This window comes from Cryptomeria japonica, chromosome 3, assembly GCF_030272615.1.
Source record: "Cryptomeria japonica chromosome 3, Sugi_1.0, whole genome shotgun sequence".
NCBI lineage: Eukaryota > Viridiplantae > Streptophyta > Pinopsida > Cupressales > Cupressaceae > Cryptomeria > Cryptomeria japonica.
In genome coordinates, this window is record NC_081407.1 from 693,419,036 (window position 1) to 693,436,749 (window position 17,714).

The 17,714-nt window shown below is 36.5% G+C and overlaps 1 protein-coding gene across 2 annotated transcripts in view; it reads left to right on the forward strand.

Annotated features, from left to right (window-relative positions):
* LOC131078347 (putative 3,4-dihydroxy-2-butanone kinase) overlaps positions 1 to 15,945 on the forward strand; it is a 118,477-nt gene extending 102,532 nt beyond the window's left edge. For both annotated transcript variants that reach the window (XM_058016016.2, XM_058016017.2), the window contains 7 exons: positions 3,256 to 3,399; positions 3,569 to 3,612; positions 6,311 to 6,394; positions 6,547 to 6,620; positions 6,738 to 6,850; positions 6,943 to 7,038; positions 15,435 to 15,945. In XM_058016016.2, coding sequence (XP_057871999.2) covers positions 3,256 to 3,399; positions 3,569 to 3,612; positions 6,311 to 6,394; positions 6,547 to 6,620; positions 6,738 to 6,850; positions 6,943 to 7,038; positions 15,435 to 15,563 — 684 coding nt within the window. In that variant the 3' untranslated portion in view covers positions 15,564 to 15,945. The remainder of the gene's footprint in view (positions 1 to 3,255; positions 3,400 to 3,568; positions 3,613 to 6,310; positions 6,395 to 6,546; positions 6,621 to 6,737; positions 6,851 to 6,942; positions 7,039 to 15,434) is intronic.
* Positions 15,946 to 17,714: the final 1,769 nt, after the last annotated feature.

Sequence of the window (17,714 nt, forward strand, 5' to 3'; positions counted from 1 at the left end):
GTTTGAAAGACGAAGTGTTATGCTTGATCTTTGATAAGATTCATATTCCAAACCACTAGCTTCTTACTGATTGTAAGGACGCCTTGTGTGGTCAACTGGAAACCTTGAGATTGATTAAGAATTCAATCATTCCTGGAAGTATTGATATGTATCTCCATGATAGTATCTATATCCTTGATGATTTGAAAAAAACTATTGAATCCCCTTAGAAGATCGCATCAATTCCAGTATAGTTGTAATTTCTTGGCGATATTGAAATTGGTAGAATCTTATCAAGTCTAGTCTTCATTGAGTCATTCTTAGGATTAGTTCAAGCATTCCTTCCTTGAAACCCTTATTTTTTGACATTTTTTGAAAATTTGTTAGTGTTAGGAAAATCCTGTTCCTGCAGTCAAAAAGAGAGTAATACGAACAAGCTTTCTCTGAAAGTACGTAAGGCCCCTTGAAGAAACAACATACACAACGACCACTGGTGCTTATCCACACGTAGAGATCCTACAACAAAGAACCTTGAAGTCATCTCGATTGATCCTTTTCGCAACATCTTTAGCATTCAGAGACTTTAATCAAGAGAGGATAAGATACCTTTGGGTATTTTATTCTGTGTTTGGTTGTGTACAAAATACACATCAACACACAGCTAGTAGGAGCAATATTCCAATTGATTCGGGTTCAAATGAAATTGAACCAAATGTTGATGTTAACCTTCATCCATTTGATGAAGAAGAATATGAATATTAAATATCGATTGTAATTTGAATTTTTGTTGTGTAATGACATTTTGAGACTTGAGTATTTTTTTTATTTTTTTATTTTCTATTTTTTTATTTTTATTTGAACATTATGCATATGAGGTATTTTTTTATTTTTATTTGAACATTATGCATATGAGGTATTTTAATATTATACTTTTTTAGTAATTATGAGTATCATTGTTCTTATAATTTTTATATATTCCTGTACTCGTACCCAAGGAAAATTTCTTTTTTTTCCTTCTGTATCGGGTATCAGTTTTCATACCCACACCCATACCTGAATCGACAACTTAGAAATTTTTAAATTATTCTGCTTTGGGTAGCCCTTGGGTCCCCCTAGGTTTGACTAGGATGCCTGGGCAAGACCTTGGGTGAACCTAGCAGCGTATTGGGTCCAAATAGGACCCCCTATGTGTACACAAGTAATTATTCTATATTATTAGGTTTCTAGGAAAGTTTGATAACATAGAATAATTACAATGTTCACATAGATTTACAAGGTGGACACCATCTAATCCTAACAAACGCAAAAGAAAGGTGAACCCAACTTGATGGTGGTTAGATAGTACAAAAAAGGAATGTTCCAAGAGGGAGAAGAAAATGATTTGTATTAGGCATAAATTTGTTCTATCTAGAATAAAACTTCTTCCCTCTTTTTTATAGAGTATCTAGTGGGGCTTCTATTGAGCCCCTTGCTTTTGAGTTGTGACCCTCATCCCACACAATTTATTTGTGGGGATATTGCTTTAACTAATGGTCTTCTGTGGGGGATACCACTATAGTTACATTCAAACGCCTACTCTTGTAGCTCTACTATGGCTTAAATACCTTGCTTTTTCCTCTTCTTGCAAGGCATTTGCTTTCAACTTCTCCCTTCGTTGCTCCTATAGCTTGAATGCTTTCTCCATGGATTTTATTTTGTGGAGCAGCTACTTCTTGTTCTTCCTCCAGCTCTTCTGAGCCCACCTCACAGTATCACTAGAGTAGGGTTATCAGTTTAGTATGCCCTTTTTGGGTCTAAGATGCCGTTGGTTAGAATAGAACCTTGGTCTCCAACATTAGAACCAGGTGGTCATACCAATCGACCACAACCCCTTTGACAAGACTCTTTTCATTTTACTACAAAATTATAATTCATTCTTTTTCAGTCAAATGGAGAACCTCTTGATTTCTTATGTGTTTTTAATCATATTAAAACCTACCTCTAAAAGTTAAGGAACATTTTTTGATATGATTAGCCTTTTTGATTATTGCACTATGTAAACCACTATCCTTTATTGCCCTTTTACCTTTCTATTCAGAAGGAGTGCCTCTTGATTTGTCCTCTTTCTTTGATAATATTAGCATCCCTCCCAAAAAACTAAACAATGCTCTTCACATTATTGGCCATTAAGCCTCAAACGAGCTTTTTCCTCCTTATAAGGCCCTGAGTGACTGAAGCACCTTTCCAGATGATTTGATCTTTCCAAACTTTCCTTAGTAGATGGCTCGTAACACAGCCTTGAATAAGGAGTCCATATTCGAAAAATTTATAGAGAAAAGCAGGAAAATGCCTTCTTGAACCATTCGGAAAAAAATCCATATAGATCCTGAATTTCTTCCCTAGACAATAGTCATCCCTGAAGGAAAGGCTGAAGGAGAGGCTGTATTATTCAAGTGGGCAAATCAAATCTGGATTTATTTAGTGTGGTAAATATCGCAAGACAGTTGGGACCTCCTCGCAAAGCACCTCTCTAGACGTTAGTTTAGGGTTTCACAAAGCTGTATAGATTGCAGTAGGGAGCAAATCTGAGTCTTTTTTTTCTCTTATTTTCTTTGTTGGCTGTGCCAGTAGTTGCTTCAAACTTGATTAAATTATATAAAATATCCCTCTGAGCACTCTGCAAAACTAAGTCAGAACTTTTGATTTAGCACAAATAACTAAGGATTTATATAAAAAAATTTACACAGCATGAAGACTAATTAAATGGGGTACATGCAACACAAAAAGAAAGCTTGAAGGTGTTCTTATGAAAGATAAATTTTTGTTCTTTTTCAATATTTAGGTCCCCCTCTCTCCTACTGTTTCATTTGTAAATGCTATTTTAAAGTATCTTATGAAATTAAAGAATTGTTCATGATATGGTAATTTTATTCTATGAACATTGGTCTTATAATCATGATGAGATTTGAGAAGCCTCAATAAGCCTGCTCACACAATAGAATGCTTCATTTGTGTGAGAAGCCCCAACAAAGTCCTGCGATCTTATTTGTAGGAATAGATACAGACAAAAATGTGTAAATAGATATTCTGAATGGTATGCTCTATTTTACATTAGATGTACAAAGTAATTTAATGTTAGAATGGGGATTTCTCTTATTTCTTCCCCATAACTTTTTGATAGTAAAATATTTAGTTGAGGGTAATAATTTATATGACAAGCTAGGTGACACTTACCACAAATTAAAATAATTGAATTTATAAAAGGAGACTAACTTTAAATACCAATTTCTTTATCAGGCTCCATGTCGGCCACAAGATTTGACTGTGCAAGGTAGGGTTCTTGAAGTTGCCATCAAGGCTGGTGCTGAGGAGCTTATTAAGCTTAAGGACACTTTAAATGAGTGGGACGGCAAAATTGGAGATGGAGATTGTGGGACCACGGTAAGGATATATGTTCTGTAAAGCCATATAAATTGCTTTCTTGAGTGGATTGTGAGGCCACATTAATATAATAATATTATGTTTGCTAACCAGTGTGTACACACATATTTATACACAATGCGTTTTCATAGCTTTAGCTGTTGTTACTTACCAATTGAGGGTACTGCAGATGTGTAAAGGAGCAATTGCGATTCTCGAGGATATGAAAAATTTGTGAGCTCTTCCAATTTCCTTCCTAATATTGAGAAAACACAATTTTACTTGGTGTGATGTAAAATGAATTTCATGTGAGAATATTTATAATGTTTTCTAGTTGTTGCAATTCAAGGAATCACCTAAGAATGTCATGAAATCTATGGGTAAGGCTGTCTATTGTTCAATTATCAGGCCCCTTGAAATTCTTGAATGTTATCAAACAGCTCAAGTTCGCACTTTATTCTGATTCATTGATTTAAATTTGTATGTTCTGTAAAATTCTATCCATTTGAGTATATTCATACTGTTTTTGGCTCATGCAATCAAAAGAAACAGTTCACTTGATCATGAAATATATGAAATGCTGTTAAATGGTCAATGTGGATTAGGTTTTTGAGATTACTGATTGTTATTGAACCATATGAGTTGTCCATTTTATTTGTTTATGTTATTCTATGATTTCAGTGTCATTTGCTTATCTGACATTGTTCGATTTATATTATTACCTCAAAATGGAATCCACTCATAAATTAAACATAGAAACTTATTATTATGTTTCATGTAGAATTCAGCAAAATCAGAATTTGAGAGAAATTGGGATAGTGTTGGAAAACTCTACAAAAGCATGAGGAAACTATTGAGTTGATTTTGAGAGTGAATTTTATAATAATTCAGAAGTGGATGCTTGTATTATAGCCTTTAGAATAAACTTCTTCTCATGATGAAAGGATGGTTGTGATATAAGGAAGCAAGTTGTGTGGAAACTTCTTTTTACATTATTCTTGAAGGGAGTGATGGTACAAAAAACACCTAAAAACTTATCCAAACTTAATAAGTTTATACAGAAAGCAGAGAAACACATTCATAAACAGATAAATAATGATAGCATAATTACAGTGATTTAGATGAGGAAAACCTTTTTGGGAGGAAAACCCCACACTCCAAAACCTTTACAACATAATATCAAATTTGAAAGAGATGACAATGCAAGTCTGTATAGGAGTATTTTACCAGCAATTAAACTTGGAAGAATTTTGTCAGCTATCCATCAAAACTTGTGTACCTGCAAATTCTCATACTCAAAAATCTCCTCAACCACCAATTTAAAGACAAATGAACAAGCTCGAAACTACAATTAGTTTTCCAAACCATGTTTCAAAACCCCCAAAAGGATGATGCCCAACTTGGTGCAATTTCCAACACCACCCTTGTTATAAGTTGGTTAAGATTCCAAAGTAGTCCCCTCTATTTCTGGCTCTTATGCATCATAAGAATCAGCGATAAGCTGCCATAGGATCTCCCAAAAATAGAAGACACAAAATAGCCAAAATGAATCCTCTTACAACACTTTACAAAGCACTTATACATGACAAATAATGCTGCAATAAAATACCATTCCTCATTTACAATGGAGGCTACCTTTTATTGATTTGACCTGGTCAATTTTCTTTTTCTTAGCAAAATTTCACCTATACATTTTCTTTATCTATCCAGTTATTCAAGGACTGCTTCAAATGGTTTGGTGCACATGTCTTGAAGAAAGTGCTTATGTAGACTTAAAATTAGAAAGACAACTTTGTTTTTACTAATTTAGCTACTGATCATATGTCTTGTCATGGAATGTTGTTCTTTGGTGTAGCACATCTTCCATTAGGTGATCATATCCTGACCTGCACATTCAGAAGCCACTGTTTTGACCTGCATAACATGGACACATGCCATTCTCTATTTTTGTTTTGTATGCTGTTTTTATAGCTACGCTATGTGAACTTAATTTCCAATTTTTTTGTTTGGTTGTTTGCACCTGCATTGAACTGTTATCCTTCTGACACTCTTATCTTGATTCAGTTTTCATATGCATTAGTGATTTTTTGTACCTTATTATGCATAAGTGGGATCAGTTATAAGGTTGTACTATGATTATTTTTCATGGTTGTGATATTTAAAGTTCTTTAGTGTTGTTTCCATAACTGGCATCTATGGAGCTTTTCTTGAATTGATGAATGGTGAGAACATGATATGAGCATTGAGTAGGAATAGAGTTTTGGTTGAATGAGGAATTAAAGACAGGAATAGAGATTTTATTTTGTTTTGAGTCTTATTAGTGAGTTAATATTCATTTTACACTATTTTTAAGGTTAGTTTAGGTTTTACATTTTTATTTAAAAAAATTGTTTTGTATAAGACTTGCAGGATGGCATGTGTTCACCCAGGGTATGGCCCCAAGACTCTGGATCTGAAATTTAATTCTGTTACCATGGCCTAAGGCTATGCCTTGGGTCGTCTAGAATATTACCCTTGGCCTGTGGGTCTACCCTAGGTCAATCCAAGGTATGACCCTTGGCTTGTGTGTCCACCCCTGGTACATCAAAAGCCACAAATCTACCAAGAAAATGAGCTACATCTTCCTATGCCCTCTGGCATGCATGCTGACATTATCAGCTTTGTTCTATTAGGTCTAATCTGTGGATAATTTGTGCAAAGTTGGCAGTATTTTTAAATCTAAGTAACATCGTAAATGTGATTTATTTTATGCAAAGTTGGCAGTATTTTAAGTCTAAGGAACATTGCAAATGTGATTTTTTTTATACATGGAAAATCATTGAGATGTTGGTCTGATCTGGGAATGATCTCATTAACTTCTTGAGTAATCAAATGAGTGTTTTGGCTTTTTCAACTTGGACAATAATTATTTGTGTAATGGATGTTTTTGCAGATATCCTTTAAATGATGCAACTGAGACTGTAAATGAAATTGGAGTCACTCTTAGAAGAGTTATGGGTGGCACAAGTGGTGTACTGTATGCTAGCCTTCTACCTTGACATGTTTTGTTTCCTTGATGCTGCCTCCATTTTGCCAATTTATTCTAAACTTCATTTTCTTAAATAATAAATTAAGTGTCTCAATTTCTGTAGTACATTAGTAAGATGGTACAATTGCATTTTACCACAGATATGATATATTTTGCAAAGCTGCATATGCCAAGTTGAAGGAAAGCACTTCATCAAGCATCCCACCAACACAATGTGAGAAGAACACAAATCAAATCTTTGCTGTATCTTATCTCTCTGCAAAGATTGCTCCATGTACATTTTGATTTCTCCTATAGGTTTGCTTAATAAGGGAAAGCTATATGATACCAGGGGCTGCTGCGCTAGATGCTGGTGTAGCAGCTGTGAGCAAGTATGGTGGTGCTGTAGCAGGCTATCGGACAATGCTAGATGCTTTAATTCCTGCATCCCTTGTGTTGCAAGAGGTACCTGAATATTATTAGGATATTTACTACTGTTTTACAGTTTTTTTTGTTTCTATAGACTAAGCCAATCTATTGCTATCATGGTCCTTTAGAGGCTAGCTTCAGGGGATGATCCTTTGATTGCTTTCGTTGTTTCATCTGAGGCGGCCTCAACTGGTGCCGAGTCCACAAAGAACATGGAAGCTCAGGTACACATATTTATTGAATTTGGTATGTGAAATTCAAATTATGACCCTGTGATGTGTTGATTTAGTAATTAGAAACATATGCAGCCTGAAGGCTTTTCATTGATCTTTGTTACGGGTATATAGCTAATTTACTCAGTCCATCTTACTATGCTTGACAAATTAGGCAGATGGCAGACAAGTACCAACAATATATGGAAATATTACATTTTAAAGCAATCCAATTAATGGTTTTATTTTTATGGTAATGTGGGTAACCTACTATGTTGAAACTTGAAATTATTGAATATGAATAATTTATTGAATAGAAGCACTAAAAACAAAAATATTTTTTAATAAAAAACAGTGTTCCACGGGCGTTGGGGACGGGGGGATGTGGGGAGGCGTTTCCGGGATGGGGGGACCAAGGGCCTAAGTTTGGGGACGGCGGGGGGACGACGTCGGGGTGGCGGGGTGGTGGTGCTGATATAGTTATACATATAGTACTTGAAAAACTAGTTTTGAAAAGATGTATGACATTATTATAGTATAAGAATTACATTTTCAAATGAGACTAGGAAATTTGAAATACTAAATCTAAATACCAATTACCAAGATTTCTAAGTTGTGTGGTTATATGGAGCCTAATCAGATTTGGAGGTTAGATTTTCCCTACTTCTATCGGCGCGGTTTCCCCCTATATTTTTGAACGGGGGTTTGGTGGCAGTGTCAACAAGCTGGGGTCAAGGGGCAGCGCCCCTTGCGCGTTCCCTTGGGGTTGAGGGGCAGCGCCCCGTGAGGCAAAAAATACTTTTATTATTTTCTAAAGGTGTCGGGTGTTATTTTTCTATTGGCCCACGTCCAATTAGAGTTACCCCTTAAACCCCCCAAAACTTAAAAAGTCACTTTTTAAAAAAATTTCAATTTTAAACATTGCATATACGTGGGGGCGACAGGAGACGTCTGGGCGCCTCCCCGTCCCTTGAGAGACGTCTGCATGTCTCTCGAAGGACGGGGAGACGCCCAAACGTCTCCCAAGGAGACGTCTCCGGTGGCACTTGGGTGGCAGTGGCGGGATGGCGGGGGACGTCGCGTCCCCGTCCCCCCTTCCCGGAGACGTCCCCGTCTCAGAGACGTGACCAAAAAGGGGGGGGACGCGTCCCCGTGGAACACTGATAAAAAATAAAGAAATTGATCATGTTAATCAACTACAAGGAAATAAATTATGTTGATAACAAAAAAGGCAGCAATTATAACAAGTATTACTTGAGAAAGTAGCATATACAAAACAAGGAAATAGAAGGTGTATTAAACCTAGTAAGTCCTAAAGGTGGAAGATGACCCCTAAGAGAAATAATAGACAAGATCAATTTTTAGGATGTACACATCAAAGATTATAAAATTAAAAATATATAAAGATGAGAGACCCTGCAATCCTCGTTGAAACCATAGGAAGTAGCTGCATCACTATCCGCTAAAAGATTACAGAGAATCTGCATTGAGTGAGAAATGGAGTGTGGTGGAATTGTAAGAATCATTTGAATGATCTGTAGTGGCTATTACAATATTTCATTATATTGATCGAGTAGTTACAAATGGAGACGTAGTCTCTTTATATAGAGAAATAAGGAAAGAAAAAACAGAAACATTCTAAATTACTTAACTGACGTAGAAAATAGAAACTAACTAATAAACTAAAGATGCCTAAAAGACATAAAATGACCATTATAAGATTATCTACTATTATTCTAATACCCTCCCATAATGGTCAATTTATTAACTAACCACCCTATACAAGACAAAAACATTAAAACGAAAAGAAGGCCGACTCCTCAGAATGCTCTGTGACATGAACCTGCTGTTGAGACTCTCCCTAGTTGGTCTTCTGATTAGCCAATCGCTTTCTCGAGATTCTCTGGTTATGACCAAGCTTTTCCCACAATAGTGACAGGTGAAATTCTTCTTGGAACCGTTCTCAGATGTGTGTTGTCCTTTCTGTTGAGTGGACTCGCCTTTGCCTTTATCCTTGGCAGTAAATGCTTGTTCCGTACCGACCATGTCACTGTTGCTACCAAACTGCTGTCTCCACCGAGCTTGCTGCAATAGCTTAGTGCACAACTCTTCAAACTTCAAGTCAACATTAGTGGAGGTAATGTTGAGCGTCTCGATGAAGTGTTTGTAGGAGCATGGTAGATTCTTCTTTGTAATCACTACCATGTCCTCTTCCATTTTGCGACCACGGCTCCAAAAACAACCCACGAAAGCCACTGTCGCCAGATGCAGAGGCCCGAAAAGACCTCAAAAACCCTTCTGCGTGCAGGAAAATCAGACGCGGCACTTAAAAATCGCGCCGCGTGCAGAGAATAAACTCCAACACAGGCAGAAACCAACAACACCTCCTGATGCAGCCTCGGAATGTGACCACAGGCTGCAAAGAATAAAAAAAAACAGAAGTTGCGGCTATGAAGAATACAAATTGCGCTGAAAAGAGAGCACAGATGTGACACAAAAACAGACACAGAAAATCGCCGCAAACCCTCGACCGCCAAAACACAGAAAATCACACCCTCGATCCACAGAACCAGAAAAAAATCGCTCGCGCCTAGAACTGAAAAGCCCTTGCGATCTGAGAAGCACTATTTTTCATAAAAAATCGTTTAAAAAATTCTGGAAAATAAATTCCTGGTAAGAAATTCATGAAATTTATTTAAAACTTCGCCAAAAAAGTGTTTGGCTCTGATACTATATTACAATATTTCATTATATTGATCGAGTAGTTACAAATGGAGACGTAGTCTCCTTATATAGAGAAATAAGGAAAGAAAAAACAGAAACATTCTACATTACTTAACTGACGTAGAAAATAGAAACTAGCTAAATAAACTAAAGATGCCTAAAAGACAAAAAGTAATAAATATAAGATAATCTACTATTATTCTAATAGTGGCTTCAAAGTGTTCCTCATGTTTAGAATTTCTGGCCAGGATTTGATTGTCCTCATGGATGCTGCCAACATTCCTAGAGCATTTTACCCTCGCATCGCGAATGATAATTTTGCTTTTGATGATAAATGTGTGTGCGCATGCATGCGTGCATGTGTGTGTGCGCGCATACATATATATCCATATGTGCTAACACACAATACACAAGCTATCTGACAGTGTAAAAGGATTTTTACACCAGATATCGCTAGGAACCATAGTTTATCCTACTGATCAATTCATTGTGCATTGGCACTTAGCTGGATTTTGCTGTAGAGAAGGAAGCCCGGTAATGGTCCAAGTTTAGTCAAGATCACCATACAGCAGGTGCTTTCCATTCAATGTTTCTGATTTTCCACATCGTTGGAAATTCCTGGGAGTTAAGCAAGTGATCAATATTGACACCAAAGCATACATTTTAAAGATCAATATTGATAAAATAAGTGCATAATTCAGCCAATTCTGTTGCAATGAGTTTTAGATGCTACAACATATTCTCCTATGGTCTTACCAATTCCTCAAAGAATACCGTCTACTGGATGAAGCTATGCATACAGAATCGCTGAAAATTATCAAAATCAGAGTAGAGCAGGGCAGATATTAATTAGCCATGAGGAAACAAACATTGCCATTTGCAATCCAGTGATTTGTGGCAGCAAATATTTGGGAAACTCTGGCCAGGTAAATAAGTTCATCAAGGTTGAAAGGAAAAAAGTAAAAAACCAGCTTGGCATTTGGTAAATTCCATCAAGATAAATAGGTTCCTCAACATGAAAGAAACAAAATAAAAAAAAAAAAAAATTTCATGTTTGTATTTTTCAGCTGTCACCTCTTGGTCTCCTTGGAATTTTCCATCTACGCAAATATGATTTTGCTCAAACTTGCCACTACATAAAGTTAGGGATAGCAATCTGATAATATTTGTCAGAAAAAATGCAATGGATTTACTTGCTGTTTATAGGGGCCTCCATGTATGTCGCTTGCATGGTGGTTGATCAATCCATAGTTGAAAATCTCGGACTCGCCTCGGACTCGGCAAGCCAAAAATTTGGACTTGGACTCGGACTTGGACTCGTGAAAGACTCGTGAAAGACTCCGCAAAAAAAAAAACCGTAGTTTTACAAAAAAAACATAAAGAAATTAATGCATTTAGAGAACATAAGTGCCATAATTGAGACATTACACATGTCATATGATCTACAAACACGCAATATTTGAAATTTCATCACTCATGGCAGCATATTCAAGTTTTGCAGCATATTCAAGTTTCAACTTTCAACTCTAAAATGTATAATACTATAATGGCAGCATAAGTATATAAATGTTCACAAAATTACATATAATGATATGTCCAAGTCCAACTCCAAATGTGAAAAACAACAATGTGAATGAACAAACCAAAGAGAAGACTACATCTTCCTCTTTGTATTTTACCTAATATAGCTCAATTTTTCAGGCCTTGAGCTAGAAGTAGTAGCAGTGGGTGTTGTGGTATCTAAATGGTGAGATGATTCTTCTTCAAAGTCAAAGTCCTCATCATCGTCCTCATCTTCGTCCTCATCTTCATCCTCCATTTCATCCAATCTTGCTCCTTTTGCATCTTGTGCTGCTCCTCTCTCTATTTCTGCAATTTCTTCTTCGGTAAGGAGGAAATCGTCACCATCATTTTGTTCATTCATGGTCCAATCACCATATGGATCAATTTCATCCAAGTCAATGGCCTCATGTGAAACACCCTCCACCTGTCTAACTCAAAGGCGAAGGTTGTACCGAACAAATACTAGATCATTGAGCCGCTTTTGTGACAATCTATTTCTCTTCTTTGTGTGAATGCTCTCAATACACTCCAATTTCGTTCACACCTAGAAGCACTGCATGGCTGAGACAAAACACAGATAGTTATCTTTTCAAGATTAGGCGTGCCAACACCATAATTCTCCCACCATAAATCTACAAAAAACATTTAGAAATATTAGAATTGAGAAAAAAATGTAACAATCAAGTTTGTAGGTTTTTTCTTGCACTATTGAACTAAGTTACTAAATTTTTTACCTGTTTGTTGTTTTCCCCTCCTATCAATTGCTAGTTGTGATGAGAAGAGTCTCCCCTCTGCACTTTTGTAGATCTTGAACAATGAACATTTCCAAATTCAGAAATAGATAGTCAAAGTGTCAAACACAAATTCAATAATGAACATTTCCGAATTCATAAATAAAGATAGAGCAATTGCAAATTTCAAATCTCACCTCCAACTCATCAAGAACCTTGTCTCTCAACTCAGGATCAACTGTCATCTTATCAATGCATGTAATAACACCTGCCATGACCTCCTCATCAGCCCTAAATGAATCAGAGAAGTAGAATTTCGGGTTCAAAAAGTAGGCGAAGGCATGTATCGGTTGGTGGAGTTGGTTTGTCCACCTACGATCAATGATGCGCCAAAGGATTTCACATTTTCTTGTATTTCCACGATAGTAATGTTAAATGGTCTCTTTGGCCCTATCCATGGCCTCATAAATGAAACCCATTGGCATGCCCTCTCCATCCAACATACGAAGAACCCTTACCAAAGGTTCTGTCACCTAAAAAAATGAAAACAAATTTTAAATTAGTACAAAATCAACCCCTAAAAAATAAAATCAGCAAATAGACAAGATTGTATAAACTTTACTTTTGTGTTTGTTACTTACCGCAGTCAACTCCTCTCCACTTTTATTGAACCCTTCATCAAAAACAATGCTCACAATCTTCTCTGCTTCAGGTCTTTTGGAGTATGCAGACCCCAACCAAGCATTTGACACAAACATCTGCTTAAGATGAGGAATGGCACTAAGATTGCTCTGCAAAGTGATGAAGTGGCTAGCAAATCGTGTCACTCCAGGTCGCACAAGGTCCTTGCCATTTGTGTGTTTTCTCATCAAAGCAAGCACCCAAGTATGGTTGTAGATGAATTTGGTGACACTTTTTGCATCTTCAACCACCTTCTTCACCCATCCAATCTTCCCAATGTCCGCTAGCACCAAGTCCAAGCAATGTGCAGCACAAGGACTCCATGTAATCGAAGGATGCCTCTCCATAAGCATTCTACCTGCAGATACATATGCGGCTGCGTTGTCCGTGATAATTTGGACAACATTCTCAACTCCAACTTCCTGAACCACACCATCCAACAGATTACACAAAGTGTCTGCATTTTTAATTTCATTTGAGGCATCAACAGACTTTATGAATACCATTGCACCATTTGAAGCGACGAAGAAGTTGAGAAGAGTCCTATTCCGTCCATCTGTCCATCCATCAGATAAAATGCTGCATCCTTTTTTCTTCCAATACCTTTTTTGATCATCAACCACACCTTGTGTATTTTGCACAGCTTTCTCTAGCAATGGCCCACTGAAATCATGACCTGTTGGGGCCTTAAACCCCTTACTCGCAACTGTTACTGCATTAACAAAACCTTCCCAATACACATTGTTTGCTGCATTGAAAGATAGATTATTGTAAAACCAAAAGTTTGAAGCTGCTATCCGTGCTTGTTCATGCTTCTCTTTATTCCATCCTGTACCTTCAAGTGAAGGTTGTGCACTTGGAACATTGCGTGGTACAAAAAAATTAGGGTCTGATTTAACAGGAGTGCCACTAGCCTTACCCTCACTGTCACCAAAAGATGAAAGTGACTGACGACCCCGAGTGTGACCAATGGGACCCAAAGTGGACAATGTGGGATTCATTGCAGCTGCCATGTCTTCTCTTGTTTTTTGCCTTTCTTCCTTATGCATATCATTCTCAGCAAGAATGGCCTTCATCTCTCTAATAATTTTAGGAGTTGATTTGGGGCATGCCTCCACACCATATCCAGGTATTTGTGCAAGGTGGTATTTTAATCTATTGATTCCACCAGTCATCCATTTTGTACATTCGGTGCAAGTGACCTCCCCCTTTTTGCTTCCTGCAATCCCATATTTCCATGCTTTATCTCTTTGTCTTCCTGACCTTGGGGTTGCCCTTGGAGTTGAACTTGCCATTGCTGATTTAACATGAAAAAAAAAAAAATCAGCAGGGTTTTATGGAAAATCAACAAAAAAAAATGACAATGAATCATTTGGGAAAAATAGCATTCAAAAACAAGAAAAAAAAATGAGGAAATAACTTAGGAAAGAAAATAGAAAAAAATTTGGTAGCATATCCCCTTGTTTTTCAAGATATTTTTGAGTTTCAAAATATTGAAATGATTCAAATGAAAAAAATGCTATAACCAAAGAAAAACCAAAATGAAGTGATAAATGAAAAAAAAACTCACTTTTTACCCTTTACGGGCGTATTTTTCTGGGCCCGCGAGTCCCTACGAAAGACTCGCGAGTCCGAGCGAAAGACTCGCGTGAGTCTTTGCGAGTCTTTCGCAGGCCAGTCCAGGCGAGTCAACCCGCGGCGCCAAAGGATTCGCAAGTCTGCGGCGAGTCGCCGAGTTTTAAAACTATGGATCAATCAACATTGAGCGTTATTGCCTTATTTTTGTATTGTTTGTAGTATATACAATTTGGAAGCCAACAAACTTTCTCTCAACTCTTCATTGGAAATTTGAGCTGCTTGCTTGCTAATAACTCACACTTCAAAAGCAACTTCAAGAGTTTTGCTTGTACCATCTTTGAGGAGGATGAGTTTAACCACAGACCAGGGTACTGATTTAGACAGTACAATCACTATGCTTCAAGATCTGTAAGCGGTCAAAACCAACAGGGGTTAGAATTTCTTGAAGTTTACATGTCTTGAAATTTGAAATGCCAGTCTATTAATATCATAGATCTCAAGGCATTCCTTGATGAAATGACTAAATGTATTTATAGGGGTATACTTGGTTCCTCTGGTATGTTAACTGTGGGGTTCCTCTTGAACAATGGAGTATAGCTTTTATTAAAAAAAAAATAAAAAAATTAACAAACTTGCATTACTAGTATATGGGCTACATGTGTAAGTTAAATGTGTGCGATTTACTACTTGCTTTCCATGGATCGCACACATTTAACTTTCTCTCAACTTTTCATTGGAAATTTGAGCTGCTTGCTTGTTAATAACTCACACTTGAAAAGCAACTTCACGAGTTTTGCTTTAGACAGTACACTCACTATGCTTCAAGATCTGTAAGCGGTCAAAACCAACAGGGGTTAGAATTTCTTGAAGTCTACATGTCTTGAAATTTGAAATGCCAGTCTCTTAATATCATAGATCTCAAGGCATTCTTTGATGAAATGTCTAATTGTATGTATAGGGGTATACTTGGTTCCTCTGGTATGTTAACTGTGGGTTCCTCTTGAACAATGGAGTATAGCTTTTATTAAAAAAAATAAAAATTAACACACTTGCATTATTAGTATATGGGTTACATGTGTAAGCTAAATGTGTGTGATTTCTCTCTAATGTTAATCATCTTCTGTTTTCTAGGCTGGCCGTTCTACATATGTACCAGGTGATGTTCTTTCATGTGTTCCAGACCCTGGTGCAAAAGCAGCAGCAGCATGGTATGGGGCAGTGGCTAATGCAATAGCAGACTATTATCAGAAAATTTTGTGAGTCTATTTGGTTAAGGTTCAGGTTTAATGCTAAATTAGTTTATGTATCCATTTTTAGAGATCAAGGCACTTAGTGCACCCTTCAAGGTTTCCGAACACAAATGTTTGAAATAAGGGATTTTTAGTTTTACTATAATTGTTGAGAATATATTAGAAGTTGTTCTTTAGACACCCATGGCACATCCACTTTGTTTACCTGTAGGTTTAGTAGGTATTGATGATATATTGGCATTGTGTAAAGCCCAAGGAATGGAATTTTGACAACTTTGTGGGGATTTTGATTTCATTCCCCATTTGAGTGCCAATCATATCGTACTTTCAGAAAGGCCATATTTTCTCAATTTTTTTGATAAAATAGATGAGGGGTGTGTTCTTAGGGAATATTTACGCATGTTATGGGTGTTAAATCCTGAGTGTCAAATGTGATGGTAGTAATTGTTCCATCAATCTATTTGTGTTTGGAAGCTTAATGCAGATTTACAACTTGCTTTCCATGGATTGCATGCCTGATGAGAAAAAATGTTTTAATTAATTTTGCATACCATCAATCTAATTATATCATTTGTGGAAAACGGTGTTTAACCTTGGTTGCAACATGATGTTAATGAGGAGTTTTTGTCTCGTTTGGAAAATGATAAATACCTTGAATTCTGGCATACGATTTTGATTTCTGCAGCAAAATTTGTGAATGCAAAACCGAACTTATGGGGATCCGTTGTAATAATTGCTTTTAAGCTGGCTACATACAGTTTTATTTACTCTGCAGTCATATTAGCTTTTTTCATTCACTGATATTTGTTTGATTGAGGTGAGCTGATATTAAATCTATGGCCACTACTTAGCATTTATTCACGCATCTATGACATTGATAGATTTGGTACTAAATAGCCAGCTCAATATTCATTGTTTATGCTTTCATAAGTATTTACCACCACCAATATGTTTGTATATAATTTTCTGAGCATTGCAATGGAATGGAAATGAAAATTAAATTGTCACAATGTGTAGAGCAAAACATGTGATAGAGGAGACCCCAAAAAGAACGAAGCAAACACATTTTGAGGAATTTATGTTAGCTCGATTCTCTTGGGTAGCACAAATTGGACACGTCATCCATTATTTTTTAACTGCATGCCTGCCTTGAGTTCCTGACAATGAGAAGACTTACCCCTTGAATGTGAATGGACCTGTCCAATGAAGGACATAGCAAAATGAATAAGCTTGAATACTGTCTTATTCTTAAGGTAGAGTTAACATTGAATATGAAGTTTCCCTTGACTTGTTGCTTAAGAAGATTTAAAATCTATGGCTAGTTTGAGGAGGGCAAGTCCTGGGGAATTGATGGCTTTCCAGCACAACTTTCCTGGTACTTAATGGAAAATTGCAATACACCTTGTAAGAACTATCTCCAGATGTACCTAGTGAAATATTTTAGGGTCGAGAAGTAGTGCATTCCAAGGTAGAATCAAATGTTAAAAATGAATTCTCTGGCTATCAGTTATTCAAGTGGAAAGTAATTTTGTAGCTTTTTCATTCTAGAAGGTTAACTCCTAAAAGGTCAATAGCTTTACAACAGAATTTTACTGTTCACCGTTGTAGAAAATCGAGTTCTAGTAGTGCTTGCGGAATCTAAAATCAAACTAACTTTTTTGCAATCATCAATTGAACGAGAATAATATTGATAATAAAAATGTAATGTCCTTAGTTTTAAATATAATTCAAATTCAAATGGATAAAAATAAAATTCAAATTCAAATATAAAAGAATATAATTAAATATAATTAAAATTTAATTAAGTTAATGAATGGTCAAAAGAAATGGAATGAAAAGTTGACTCCCTCAAACATGAGATATAAATGGGAGAAGAGAACGAAGAGAACACCATTTGAGGGGGGATAATTTGGAAATCAGAAGTGCATATCTGATTTAAATAAGAAGTGCGAATCTAATTATGAAAGGTTGTGTCGCTTTCAAAGGACATTAATAATGAAGAGTTGCACTCTTTCAAAGGGTGCTAATGGTGAAAGGGCGTGTCTCTTGCCAAAAGGCATACATGATGAAGAGGTGTGACCTCTCCCTCACATTAATGATATAAATGAAAGGAATTAAAAGCCTCTAGTAACTTCAGCATCAATCAGTTCAGATCAGAATT